The sequence below is a fragment of the Macaca fascicularis genome, chromosome 10 (assembly GCF_037993035.2).
Source record: "Macaca fascicularis isolate 582-1 chromosome 10, T2T-MFA8v1.1".
NCBI classification, from domain to species: Eukaryota; Metazoa; Chordata; class Mammalia; order Primates; family Cercopithecidae; genus Macaca; species Macaca fascicularis.
In genome coordinates, this window is record NC_088384.1 from 11,100,353 (window position 1) to 11,115,537 (window position 15,185).

General features: G+C 40.8%; 1 protein-coding gene across 4 annotated transcripts in view; it reads left to right on the top strand.

Annotated features, from left to right (window-relative positions):
- Window positions 1-15,185, top strand: part of MRTFA (myocardin related transcription factor A) — a 222,560-nt gene that overhangs the window by 96,731 nt on the left and 110,644 nt on the right. The window contains exon 1 of one of the 4 annotated variants that reach the window (XM_005567184.5): window positions 6,494-6,739. The exons of the other annotated variants lie outside the window; for them this stretch is intronic. Within the exon in view, the coding sequence (XP_005567241.3) occupies window positions 6,694-6,739 (46 nt within the window). The 5' untranslated portion in view covers window positions 6,494-6,693. Of the gene's footprint in view, window positions 1-6,493; window positions 6,740-15,185 lie in introns of those variants that run through there. 4 annotated transcript variants of the gene reach the window in all.

The following is a 15,185-nucleotide window of genomic DNA, read 5'->3' on the forward strand; positions in this document are numbered from 1 at the left end:
TTTCATGCTTACATTAGTATTTTGATAAATATCTTTTAAATTGTTTTTTGCATTTCAGATTATTTCGTTAGAAGTGGAAATATTGACTTAAAGAATTTGACCATTTTAATGTTGGAAAAATTATTCTGTGATTATTAAGATCTTAGCACTTAGCCCTGTGTGCTAAGTATTGGAGAGAGGGTAGTGAACAAGACAGATAAGGTTCTTATTGTCTTTCATGGAACTATAGAAGTTCCATGAAAGACAAAGACTCAACAAAGAGTTAGATGAGCTAAATCATAGTTACAAACTTTGGTAATTGCCTTTTAAAAAAACAAAAACACAAGATGTTATAACAGAATAACAGATCTAATAGTGAGGGTTTTAATGTAGGGAAGGCTTGAGGAAGAGACATTTAAGCAGAGATCCAAAGCGTAAGCAGTGGTTTGACAAACGAAAGAAGTAATAGCATGTGTGAAGACAGGGCTAGGGGGTGGAGGAGGAGAAATCAGGAGGAGGAGGCGGCAGAGGTTATTGGGGAAAATTGTCACAAAGGAACTAGAAGAGTGTCAGTATATCAGTGGAGGGAGTTTGAGAATAAGTAATGTGAGATGAATACTTTATTTCAGACAAAGTATGAACGAGCCATGATGGTGCCACTGTACTGCAGCCTGGGCAACAGAGTGAGACCCTGTCTTAAAATAAATAAATAAAAATGTTAAAAAAGTGAGCTTAAAATACAGCCATCACCTAGGCCGGGCATGGTGGCTCATGCCTGTAATCCCTGCTTTGGGAGGCCAAGGCAGGCTGATCATGAGGTCAGGAGTTCAAGACCATCCTGACCAACATGGTGAAACTGCGTCTCTACTAAAAATACAAAAATTTAGCCGGGCGTGGTGGCAGGCGCCTGTAATCCCAGCTACTTGGGAGGTTGAGGCAGGAGAATCACTTGAACTCGGGAGGTGGAGGTTGCAGTGAGCCAAGACCATGCCACTGCATTCCAGCCTGGGCAACAGAGCAAAACTGTATCTCAAAAAGACACACACACACACACACACACACACACACACACACACACACACACACACGACCATGCCACTGCATTCCAGCCTGGGCAACAGAGCAAAACTGTATCTCAAAAAGACACACACACACACACACACACGCACGCACGCACGCACGCGCACACACACACACACACACACCATCATCTGTCCTGGGTCTAAGGAATAACGTATCTGTGGTAATGTGTGATCCTCCCAGGTTTGCAAGTCTTGACTCAGTACTTCATCAGCAGTAGGTTGTGGTCACAGGAAATGGAAGCTGCCTCAGGACCTGTAGCAACTTGCCTGCATGCTGGGTTATGTTATCTTTTGAGTGGTGCCCAATACGAGGTGTCTAGGGGAAAGTCTTCACTGGTTGGAGCCCATGACATTTGGGTATGATGACTAGATTTTTCGTAGAGCTGAGCTTCAATAAACTGATGCGTACGCTTGTGAGAACTCAAATCAGAAATGGACACAGGAACTGAATTACATTTCTGTTCTCTGAAATCCCAGAGTTCATAAAAATAAATTTGTTGCTTTTGTGTATACATGTGTAAATTACATTTTATTATAGAAATTAACATTAGTGAAATTGACAGCTTTCTGTGTTTAAAGATTTTTCTGTAGGTGAGCCAAAGTTCTCTGTTTTTCTAATTTCTCTTATTCATTCCCTATAATTTCAGCATTTTCATTCTCGTTAAGACTTAATATTCCTGAGGGTATTATTGTGAATGTCTTTATGTTAACTCCATACTTCAATACTTTATGTAGTTTTCTAAGTAATAACCCTTTCAGTATGTGTTCTAATGAAAATTTTAGCAGAGCACCTGCCCTTTCTGGGTAGGTAATGATTTTTTTTGTTATGAACTTTTCCCATGCCATTTGAATTTCTGTGATAAATAAGGGCTTTTCATTACACTTGGCACACATTTATGAATGCTGTCATATATGTCAGACACTGAGCAAGATTTGGGAATGCAGAGGAATTTTTTGTTTGTATTTTTTTTTTTGAGACAGTCTCAAATTACAATATGCCTCATATTACAGGCATATGCCACTATGCCCAGCTAATTTTTGTATTTATAGTAGAGATGGGGTTTCACCATGTTGGTCAGGCTGGTCTCGAACCCCCGATCCACCTGCCTCAGCCTCTCAAAGTGCTGAAATTACAGGTGTGAGCCACCACCCCTCCTGGCTAGCATTAAGCCATGCGGTATTAACAGAGGCAGGCACAGGTGCTGGGGGAGCCTAAAGGAGGGGTAGTTAGCATATCCGTGGAGGCTGTGTGAGATGGGGAGAGTGCCAGGGATCAGAGAGGGCTTTATGGAGAAGGCAGCACCTTAAACTGAATTTTCAAAGAGAAATAACAGTCAGTTGGTAACAAGGATGGTTTTTAGTAGAAACAAGGCCAAAGAGAAGGAGCACAGTTCAGAAGCTATTGCTCAAGTACACACTACCACCTGTGAAATACTACTGTCAAAAACTTTAACCTGGGCTGGGTGAGGTGGCTCACATCTGTAATCCTGCCACTTTGGGAGGCTGAGGCAGGAGGATTGCCTGAGCCCAGGATTTCAAGACCAGCCTGGGTAACTTGATGACGCCCCCCATCTCTACAGAAGTTTTAAATATTAGCTGAGTATGGTGGCATGTACCTGCGGTCCCAGCTACTTGGGAGGCTGAGATGGGAGGATCGTTTGAGCCTGGGAGGTCGAGGCTGCAGTGAGCCGAGATCACTCCACTGCAGTCCAGTCTGGGCAACAGAGTGAGACCCTGTCTGAAAAAAAAAAAAAAAAAGAGAGGGCCGGTTGCGGTGGCTCAAGCCTGTAATCCCAGCACTTTGGGAGGCCGAGACGGGCGGATCACGAGGTCAGGAGATCGAGACCATCCTGGCTGACACGGTGAAACCCCGTCTCTACTAAAAAATACAAAAAACTAGCCGGGCGAGGTGGCGGGCGCCTGTAGTCCCAGCTACTCGGGAGGCTGAGGCAGGAGAATGGCGTGAACCTGGGATGTGGAGCTTGCAGTGAGCCGAGATCCTGGCCACTGCACTCCAGCCTGGGCGGCAGAGCGAGACTCCGTCTCAAAAAAAAGAGAGAGAGAGATAACTGAAAATTTGAACACTGATTGTTTAACTGATATTAAGGAATTTATAAAATTTAAGTGTGAAAATATTATAGTTATGTTAAGAAAATAGTCGTTGTTGGCCAGGTGCAGTGGCTCATGCCTGTAATCCCAGCACTTTGGGAGGCCAAGGCAGGCAGATCACGAGGTCAGGAGATCGAGACCATCCTGGCCAACATAGTGAAACCCCGTCTCTACTAAAAATACAAAAAATAGCCAGGCTGGTGGTGTGCGCCTGTAATCCCAGCTACTCAGGAGGCTGAGGCAGGAGAATCGCTTGAACCTGGGAGGTGGAGGTTGCAGTGAGCCGAGATCGTGCCACTGCACTCCAGCCTGGGCGACACAGCAAGACTCTGTCTCAAAAAAAAAAGAAAAAAAAAATCGTTAATTACTGCCAAAACTGTTAAAAAATTTAAAACTAGGCTAGGTGCCGTGGCTTATGCCTGGATTCCCAACACGTTGGGAGGCCAAGGCTGGTGGATCACTTGAGGCCAGGAGTTCAAAACCAGCCTGGGCCAACATGGTGAAACCCCATCTCAGCTAAAAAAAAAATATGTAAAAATTAGCTGGGTATGGTGGTGGGCGACTGTAATCCCAGCTAGTTGGGAGGCTGAGGTATGAGAATCACTTGAACCTGGGAGGTGGAGGTTGCAGTGAGCTGAGATTGTGCCACTGTACTCCAGCCTGAGTGGCAGAGTGAGACTTTGTCTCAAAAAAAAACAAAAAACAAAAAACAACTATATTGATATCCTACAGTATAATGTCCCTTTAGAGTGAATTAATAGAGACTGTAGATCATATCAAATTTGTGTTGATTTGCTAGTTAGGATTAGAAGCAAAGCTTTTGTTCTATTGGAAATTAAGATCATTATCTCTCATTCCCTTGGTGCTGTTAACTTGAAGTCATCTTCATTTGTGCAGAGCCCTTGTTAAAGTTTACTTTAGTTCTTTTTCTAGGAAGTGTTACTAATTTGCGCAAAAACATAACGGAACTGAAGCTTTCACAGGGGTTCAGACTTTTAGAATTGTAACTTTTAGAATTTTGACAATGAATGTTGCTGTGCTAATACTCGAGAGTAAATGCAAAATCTTAGCAATTGAGAAAGATTACATTGCTGCTTGTTTTATTTTTTAAAGATTACTGTTTAAAAAATTGTTTTTCTTTTATTTAGCTCTTTTTACCTCAAAGTGCCAATGAGATAATGGGTGTGGAATTGCTAAGAAAAAGTCAAATCAACTGAGATGTTATGTTTGTTACTCCTATCGCATAACTCTTAGTATCTCCTGTGGCGCTGGAGTATTGACACTGTAGCATTATATGCTCTCTTCTAGGGTGAACAGTTTTGGCAGGAGGGAGACAGTCCTCTGCCCTTCCTACCATCTTCTGTGCAGTAATCTTAAAATTTCGTATTTATTTTCCTGTAAATACCGAACTGTAAAAACTTGTTTCATTTGAAAACCCTCATTACTAGAGAGACAAAGTAAATTTAACAAAGACCAGGTGTGGTGGCTCAAGCCTGTAATCCCACCACTTTGGGTAGCTGAGGCAGGGGGATCACTTGAACTTAGGAGTTCAAGGCCAGCCTAGGCAACATGGTGAAACTCCATCTTTACTAAAAATACAAAAATTAGCCGGGTGTTGTGGCATGTGTCTGTAGTCCCAGCTACGGGCAGGCTGAGGTGGGAGGATCACTTGAGCCCGGGAGGTTGAGGCTGCAGTGAGCCGAGATCATGCCATTGTACTCAGTCTGGGGAACAGAATGAGACCCTGTCTCTCAAAAAAAAAAAAAAAAAAAAAAAAGAAGAAGAACAAGAAACTCCTCACACAGCAAATTATACAGCCCACATAAGGACCAAGGAATGACTCAATCTCTCAATCTTCTCAACCTTTTTGGGATGCTTTTCCCTTAATTGCTAACCTTTGACCAGACTGTCATGTAGACTCAGAGTTGAAATTTACCTGTTTTTCATAAGTCAGTTTGAGAATTTGGTTGCCAGAAGGGGCCAGTGAGATGCTTCTGCCTTCCGAGAGCAGCATTTAGCCCACACTGGCTGCTACTCTTTGCCTGTTGAGTCATTCCCACAGTTCTATATAGAGCTTTTCTGGCTTTTCTTTTAAACATGATGTTCTTGGAGTGAGAAAGGAAGGAAGTTTTTCTCTCTGGTACTGAGTCTCCCTCACCCCAAATCTGCATTGCTTCTCTTTACTAATAACAAAATATTGCCTTCAGTCATTCTGAGACTATTTTCTCTCTTAAGGTTTCCTAGTGCTTTTATTTACCATTTGTTTACTATGTAAGCATTAAGGTATTTGCTGGGCTGTTTGCAGCAGCCAGCTTTCACATACAGGCTGATAGTTAACCAGAAAGACTGAGGAATTCTAGATAAACATACCAAACATGAATTCTTAGTTTCCAACTTTTAAAAAGTCAATCAGATAGGCTGAAAGTAATCTTAATATCATTATTTTGAATATCAGTTAATGAAAGGTGCTGTGGGGAGTGGTGGTTCATGCCTGTAATCTCAGCACTTTGTGAGGCTAAGGTGGGCGGATCGCTTGAGCCTAGGGGTTTGAGACTGGCTACTCAGGAGGCTGAGGTGGGAGGAGCTCTTGAGCCTGGGAGGTGGAGGTTGCAGTAAGCCATGTTTGTACCACTGCATTCCAGTCTGGGCGACAGAGTGAGACCCTGTCTCAAACATACAAAAAAAGTAAATAAAATCAAATAACATCAGTATGCTCTCTATTCACAGACCGTATATCTAATATAAGCATAAGTAAGAGGCTCTTTTAGGGGATTGACAGATCTGAAAGACAGATTACAGTTTCGGAATGTTTTCAGATGACTTTTTGAAACAGATATTTTAATTGGAGTGGGGGTGGAGAAATAGTTGAGCTTCTGTAGTTAAATGTTCAACTTCCTTAGCCTGTTATCTATAAATACCACAGATAAAAAAGCCGTTGGAATTCTTTTTCAGAAAATTTATGCAGCTTACATTTTGTATATATGTGTTTATATGTGTTTAATCCTCTTCCCCACCTCTCTTCAATGGGTCAGTAATTGGACTGCTTCTTTCATGAGGTTGAGTTGTTTGGATTGTGTTTAATCTGTTCCACTAAACTGCATTAACAGCAGTCTTTTATAGTAGGATTTTGAACAAAACCTCATCTTCTCTTATAAAGAGAGGAAAAAAGCAGTTGATCTGTTTTCTGAAAGTCTCTTTATATATGTCTCTCCCCTCCTCCAGAGACAAATAGCAAGGGGAGGAGCTCACTCACTGTTCTAACCACACTTAGTGTGTCTTAACTGGAGAGCTTTTTGGTTTCCTGTCGGCAGTAATTCAACTTTGTGTCATCTTGACTCGCCTGAAGGGTGGATAAATTGGTAACTGCACTGAGAAGGGGAGTGAGTTCTCACAGTCTGATTTGAGCGTAAGGCATCAGATTGAATTTGTGAAAGCTTTCCATAGCCTTTCAAGACAGCTTTTCTTCTGTGACTTTGACTTTCTTCAGTATATTTGTGGACTTTTGTTTCTGGAAGAATCCGTCATGACTCTACTGGAACCTGACATGTTAATGATGGCAGTACAATCAGGTAATTCCCATAGATCCTAATTTCCTAATTTGCTAATAATTTCCTACAAATCTTATTTGTCATAGGCTTCTTTAAAAAAAGTTGGTCAAATGGGGAGGAAGAAATGTACTGCATTTTCAGTTTTTTATTAATTTTTCTCTCGTTGCAAATTCTAGTTATTCCGAAAGTTTTGAATTAGATGCTTACTGGTTTTAAGACTATTCAGTCGAGGAGACCTATTTGAGAAAAAAACTATTCATCTTCTTAATCAAGTGTTGTATTGTCTGTGGCACTGTTTTAAATGAAGGACAATTAAATTGCTTTGCTGTTTTATACATTGTCTTTAATCATTAGTCTACACTCTTTGTTTTTCTGAAAGCATCTTTAAATTTTTTTTCTTTGCTGTTCTTTCTTGTTTGTGGTATATCCTTTCTGTATCATCTTTTGGTTCTGTGGAAATGTCCTTAATAACACATAGGATTAGGACCGAATTTTGGAGATGGGTAAGTTTGAGCAAAGAGTCAGTCAACACAAGGCAGGATTTTTGACATTTTATCTCTAAAAACAGTTTTCCAATTGAGAGTTTTTTAAAACCTTTAAAAAATACAGTTAGTTTTTAATGGTTTCTTTTAGTGTTTTTACACTTGGAAGTCAGATATCTAAAAATAGGGAATGTTCTTTTGCTATTTTTAGATCTCTACTAAAATGTAATCTGTAGTGTTTTCTTGTTTGAGAGCATATCTTAAAAGATTCAGACAAGTGGCATTTGGGGACCTCTTCCCCATCCACTGGCTTTCACTCAAAGGGAAATAAGACTTCTTGGTTCTGGCAGATACTGTCTCTGGCAGAACTGGTCTCACTGTTCTCCTTGGGGAGCATTTTAGGTAGTATGTTGAAAGACATAGGTATACATCAGTTGAAGACAGGATCAGATGCTATCTGGTTAATAAAGCTTACGATCAGGGAAGGGGCAAAGAAGACAGATACCACTACCATTTTGTTCTTTCTGGTTTTACTAATATGACGGTAATGAGTCATTTTTTATGCATATAGGCTGTGTCTTTCAGGTTCTTTCCTTTTCCTCCTACAGATCTATTGAGCTTTGTGTTCTAAACAAGACAGTGTGCTTATCCGAATGCTTTCCATCTGTCTTTGATGAAAAAGCTCCCAGTTACACTAATTTGAATTTATTTTTCCTCTCTATTCCGGTTCTTTGCTATGTGTGGGCAAGGGCCTATTTTATCTTGAGAGTTAGATTTTAGCATTTGAACTCTCTCCCTTTTTAAAATCACCTTGTTACTTACAAATCATCTCAGTCCAGTAACTTTATAAAGGTTAAAAGATTGTTTGCTTTCTTCTTAGGTAGTCTCAGTGTTCTCAGCCTTAAGAGGGAAAGGGACATACTTAATATTTTCTTGTCTTGCCTGCTAAGAGCTGTTTTTCCTTTCCGGCATGTGTTGGGCAGGGCTAGCCACCCATCTGTTGAACCAGCTACTTCATAAAACTTACAAAGGATGATAGTATGTGAAACAAAATTGACAGGAGTGTTGGATGCAGGTTGAATGAAAGGTCTGCCAAAAATAGCATGTATGTGAACTTCTTTCTTTTGTTTATGTTCGTAAAAGTGGAGAGACTCTGGATATAGAAAGTAATAGCAAACTGATATCTCCAGTAGCTGCCTCCTAAATGATCAAAAACATTAGCAATGTGTTGGTTTTGTAAAATTGCTACTGTTTTGTTCTGAAGTGCTGTAGCTGTTACCTGGGTTCTAATAGTAATATGACAGCTATATAGTAAAATATTGTCTTTCTTTATGATAGGAAATGAAAAAGCATCTGTTATGAAGCCTCAGTGAACTAAAAGCCATTCTCTGAGAAGTCAGGACTTTTAGACTTTATCAGTAGATAAAACATATGAGCCATAAATTTTCTAGCAATAGAATATTTTGACCTGTATGAATATATGCTTTATAGGTGAGACTGCTATTTAATGAGAGCTTTAAAGTAAACCTTGTTGACAGAATTCAGGATGGAAAGTTTTACCCTAAATAAAACTTCAGGATATTGAATATGATAGCAAACTTCAAGGGTACGTTGTATATTTATGAACAATTTTCTTTTGCATATTTCGACCTTGGGGGTTTTGGTGAGACATGTTCGTGTATGTTATATACAAACTTTCAGGCCTGGCATGGTGGCTCACACCTGTAGTCCCAACACTTCAGGAGGCTGATGCAGGATAATTGCTTGAGCCCAAGAGTTCAAGACCCCATCTCTACAAAAAATAAAAAAAAAAAAATTAGCCAGGCATGGTGGTGCCCACCTGTAGTCAGAGCTACTTGAGAGGCTGAGGTGGGAGAGCCCAGGAGGTCGAGGCTGCAACAAGCTGTGATCATGCCATTCTACTCCAATCTGGGTGACAGAGCAAGATTCTGTCTCAAAAAAGCAAAATAAAACTTTCATCCTCCTCACTGCTGGTGGTCTCTTACTGGACCTTTGGAACCAGTCAGATGTATATGTCTTCCTAATTAGATTATTAGCTTCTCAAGGGCAATATATTAATCTATATATTGGCTTCTGATACTGGCACATGGTATACAGTAAGTATTTTTGAATGAAAGAGAGTAATGAAATTTAGATTGTCATACTTTAATGAAACAAGTATAAACTTTTTTTTGTTTTTTTTTCCACAAGTATAAACTTTTAAATCAAGATTTTATCGAAGTATTTTGAGATCTGTTCTTACATTAAGAAATGAATCTTCTACCCACCATCCTGTATTTTAGCCAATCCTTGTCCAAAGCAGATGTTGAAAAATAGCTTTCAAAGTTGGAATTCTTCTGCATCTCAGAATGTGTAGTATGCCATGTTTGCTCATGATGTTTATTGCTGAATGTAAGTGTTCTGATCAAACCACAGTTAGAGCTTTTCTCGCTACTATGGAAACGTATCTGGATGATTTTGATTAGAAAATGAATGATCTAAGATGGACATTATGGGGCTGGGCACAGTGGCGCACGCCTGTTATCTCAGCACTTTAGGAAGCGGAGGCAGGTGAATCATTTGAGGTCAGTAGTTCAAGACGAGCTTGGCCAACATAGGAAACCCCGTCTCTACTAAAAATACAAAAATTAGCCAGGCATGGTGGTGCATGTCTGTAGTCCCAGCTACTTGGGGGGCTGAGGCAGGAGAATCGCTTGAACCCAGGAGGAAGAGGCTGCAGTGAGCTGAGATTGTGCCACTGCACTCCAGCCTGGGCGACAGAGTGAGACCCTGCCTCAAATAAAACAAAACAAAAAAACAAAAACAAACAACAACAACAAAACAAATAAGATGGACGTTATGGAATTTCTGAAGCTAAGTCTTAGGGAATTTGGGGGCGTGGTACTGACTCTGGTGTGTTTTAGAATGGAGAAATGCTAGGACTTGGCTCTTGACAGCTAATGTGTAAGGCTTTGACTAGACGGGCCCTAAGCTGTATCCAGCCACTGCAGTCCTCTTAGTTATAACAACAGCGGGACAGAATTCACAGAATTCACAGAAGTGAATTCACTTCTGTCACTTGCGGGACAGAAAAGGATTGAAACAGTTCCTGAGGTATGCTTTGGTCCATGACATAAACCTGATCTTAATGAGGCACAGTTAGGGAGTCACTTTGTTTTTTCTCTCTCTGTCTTGTGCATGTATGTCTGTGTGCACACCCACACATTTGTCCATGCACGGAATGTCTCTGGAAGGACCACAGAAGCTGATAACAGTGGCTGCCTCAGTAAAGGGGAATAGAGAACTGGGGAGCTGGGGTGGAAGAGACTTTTTGTTGTTGTTGTTATGAGAGTGCTCCGTAAATGCCAAAGAATATATAAAGTATTATAAGATTTGATTAATGCACACCTACTAACCAGCCTAAGAAAAACAGCACAACCTATATACTGAAGTTTTCTAAGTGTTCTCTTTGATTTATCCTTCAGAAAATGCTTTTATTTTTAACTGTGTACTTTAAAATCTTTTTGGTTTTGTGCCACATACATGTTATTTATTTGAAAATATCTGTTTTATTTTTGAAAATATTTCTTCAGCACTTTGGGAAGCTGAAGTGGGCGAATCACTTGAGGTCAGGAGTTCGAGACCAGCCTTGCCAACATGGTGAAACCCCATCTCTACTAAAAATATAAAAGTTAGCCAAGCGTGGTGGTGGGCGCTTGTAATTCCAGCTACTCGGGAAACTGAGGCAGGGGAGTCTCTTGAACCCGGGAGGCGAAGATTGCAGTGAGCCTAGGTCGCACCACTGCATTCCAGCCTGGGCGACAGAGCGAGACTCCATCTCAAAAAATAAAAATAAAATATTTCTTCAGTCCATTTAGTCTCTCCTTCCTTGATATCTGTATACTTAAAATTCCTGCATTTTTTTTTAACTTCTAATTCGCTAATCATTACAGTTTGTCTCTGCACTGTATGTTTGAGAATAGTATGGATCAAGAGGGGAGTGGCAGTTAGTAAAAATGAGGTTAAAAGTAACTATCATAGGGCAGATTGTGGACAAATAAGCTTTGCCCTTTTTGATAGTATGTTAACTCTTTAAGGAAGTTGCCCCATTTGGGTTCACATCACTCAGAAGTCTATAAAACTGATGAAAAACTCCAGGTTGCACTAGCAATACCTACTTTTTGGATCTCTTAATGCTCTAAATCTTTTGGCAAGGGCTACAATGGATGAAGAAGAATTGTCTTGGAATACATTAACACTAACGATAGCTGATGAGCTTTTAAAAAATTGCAAAAACTTTTCGGACTCAGCCCTCCTGCACCCAAGTGAAAGAAACAGCCATATTGCTCACACAAAGCCTGTTTGGTGGTCTCTTCACACAGACGCGCATGACATTTTGGTGTTGTGACTTGGCTCAGGGGACCTCCCTTGGGAGATCAATCCCCTGTCCTCCTGCTCTTTGCTCCGTGAGAAAGATCCACCTGTGACCTCTGGTCCTCAGACTCAACAGCCCAAGGAATATCTCACCAATTTTAAATCGGGTATAAACCCAGATGGCCTGAAGTAACTGAAGAATCACAAAAGAAGTGCAAATGCCCTGCCTCATCTTAACCGATGACATTCCACCACAAAAGAAGTGAAAATGGCCGGTCCTTGCCTTAAGAGATGATATTATCTTGTGAAATTCCTTTTCCTGGCTCATCCTGGCTCAAAGAGCTCCCCCACTGAGCACCTTGTAACCCCCACTCCTGCCCGCCAGAGAACAACCCCCCTTTGACTGTAATTTTCCTTTACCTACCCAAATCCTATAAAACGGCCCCACCCTTATCTCCCTTGGCTGACTCTCTTTTCAGACTCAGCCCGCCTGCACCCAGGTGAAATAAACAGCCATGTTGCTCACACACACACACACACACACACACACACACACACACACAAAATTGCAAAAAAAAAAAAAAAAATCTCATAGTGTTTTAAGAAAGTTTACAAATTTGTGTTGGGCCACATTCAAAGCCATCCTAGGCTGCAGGATGTACACGCTTGCTCTAAATATTAATGTGGACTTTAAAAGAACATACTTTTTCTTTTTTTTTTTTTTGAGGCGGAGTTTCACTCTTGCTGTCCAGGCTGGAGTGCAGTGGTGCGATCTGGGCTCACCGCAACCTCCACCTCCTGGGTTCAAGCAATTCTCCTGCCTCAGCCTCCTGAGTAGCTGGGATTACAGGCATGCACCACCATGTCCCGCTGATTTTGTGTTTTTAGTAGAGACGGGGTTTCTCCATGTTGGTCAGGCTGGTCTCGAACTCCTGACCTCAGGTGATCCTCCCGCCTCTGCCTCCCAAACTGCTGGGATTACAGGTGTGAGCCACCGCACCTGGCCACTTTTTTTTATATTTCAAGGGATTTTAGAGTTTGAGAGAAACCTTAGGTAGGGAAACCTTAGGTAGAAAATTCTTGCCCTCCACTTTAAGATAAGGAAATTGACCCATTTCAAAGAAACCATCAGAGGCCTCTAATATATGAGATTGTTTATAATTTTTCCCAAAGATTTTGGTTTTCTTTGGGTTTTTCCTTTACAGGATTCTATCACTACTCAGACTGACTCACATCTTAGGAGGTGGAGATAAAAACCAGTGCCTGGGTATTCACCTTCTGCCCGTTGGGAAGTGGAGTCAGAATGCGACAGGCCTCATAGTTCTCCAGTGTACCTCCATCTTATCTTACTCTGTATTCCCTAGTCTTGGTGATCTCATACTTTAATGATGATCTCAGAAGACAGGTAGGTAGACAGACAGCTGTTGTCATCAGTATTCTGGCTTACATCTTACTGCCCCTTCTCTGACTCACTGATTTATCTGAAGTCCCCTTAGAGTTAGGACGCAGATCAAAGAAATTTGAATTCATCTGTCAGTCTGCATCTTTTTTTTCCCTCCTTTTTGTTTCTTTTTGGATGAGGCAAGCTGTCAAGACCAAGAACTAACAGTTTTAGCTTTATTAAAACAGTGCCAAATTAAATAAAGATGAGACTCATAAAGTCTTGTTTTTTTGGAACTTCACTTTTATGATTACCACATGCATTATTTTTAAAAAAGATTTTCCTTATAACAACAAGGAAAATAATGCTGAAAAACCACTCTGCCATCAGTGACAAAAAAAACCCCACTTTCTTTGCTTTGCACTCATCAAGCTAAAGGGCAGTATCTGGCTGAGCTCATAGTATCAGAGGTCTGGGGCATTAATCTCATGGCAAAGTTGCATAAATGGATGATGGTGGCAGTAGGGTGAGTATAGAGGGCTTAGAAAAGAGGAATATATGGCAACTACATAGTGCAAACAAACTCAGTAGTGAAATTTTTGTAGTCTGTCATAATTTATAAATATTTTAATGTGTGTGTGTGTATACATATATATATATATATATATATTTTTTTTTTTTTTTGAGGCAAGGTGTTGCTCTGTCACCAGGCTAGAGTGTAGTAGTGTTCACTGCAGACTCAACCTTCCTGGCTCAAGCAATCCTCCCATCTCAACCTCCCAAGTAGCTGGACCACAGGCGTGCACTGCTATACCCCAATATTTTTTTCTCCTCCTCTGCCCCAGTAAGTTTTTTATTTTTTGTGAAAATGAGGTCTTGCTGTGTTGCCCAAGCTGGTTTTCAACTCCTGAGCTCAATCAGTCCTCCGACCTCTGCCTCCCAAAGTTTTGGGATTACAGGTGTAAGTCACTGCTCATAAGCCCCTCAGCCTTATGTATATTGTTTGATCTTCACAACAACTTTTTGCAGTGTCTGTATCTTCACAATTTACAGTGGAAACTGAGGCTCAAATGCTTAAGGGCACACAGTAAGAGATGGAACAGGTGTTTAATTCAGCTTTTTGAGTTTAAACACTATTTATTACATGATCCATTTAAAATTAATCAGGTCATATCCCTCCGTACTCACAACCTGCCAGTAATTCTCATTCACTGGAAAAGCCACAGTCCTTATACTGCTCTACAAAGTCCCACATGAACTGCTTTATAACTCTTGATTTTATCTCCTTCTCTTCTCTCCCTTGCTTATTTTACCCCAGCCATATTGGCTTTGTTTGCTGTCCCTGAGCACCTTAGCTCCCGTACCAGGGCTTTTGTACTTGTTATTCCTTCTATGTAGAGCACTTTTCCCTGAGTAGCCTCATGGCTTGCTCCTGCATCACCTTGAGATTTTTGATTAAATGTTCCTTTTGGGCCCGTTATGGTGGCTCATACCTATAATCCCAGCGCTTTGGGAAGCCGAGTAGGGAGAATCACTTGAAGCCAGGAGTTCAAGGCTAGTCTGGGCATCATGGTGAGATGCTGTCTCTATGAAGCAACAACAACAACAACAACAAATTAGCCAGGCATGGTGGCATGTGCCTGTAGTACTATCTACACAGGAGGCTGAGTGGGGAGGATCAGTTGAGCCCAAGAATTTGAGGCGGCAGTGAGCTATGACTGTGCCACTGCACTCCAGCCTGGGTGACAGAGCAAGACCATGTCTCTTAAAAAAAAAGAAAAAAGTGAAAAGAAAAGTTACTTTTTCAGTTAGGCACTCCCTGACCATCCTATTTTATAAAATCTTGCTTTTATTTTCCTTCATACCACTTATTTGACAGAATAGATAGTTCATTTGTTTATTGGTTGTGGCTATCTCTTTGTAAAATGTAAGTGCCACAAGGAGGATTCGTTTTCCTTTTTGATTTTTCTACATTGAATACTTTCTACATTGTAAATGTATAAGAATACTTTCTACATTGTAAGCACTTAATAATTGTTGAATAGGTGATGTACCAAAATTAGGATTTTTTTTTAGGTTAAGTGTGTTCCTGAGACCATGCCTTGTAACTGTTTGTATAGTGTGCCCTAACTGAAGAGGCACTATAATATAGCGCATTGGTTTTCAAAGTGTGGTCTGAGGACCCCCAGGTGTCCTTGAAACATTTTCAGTGGATATGAATCAAAATTTT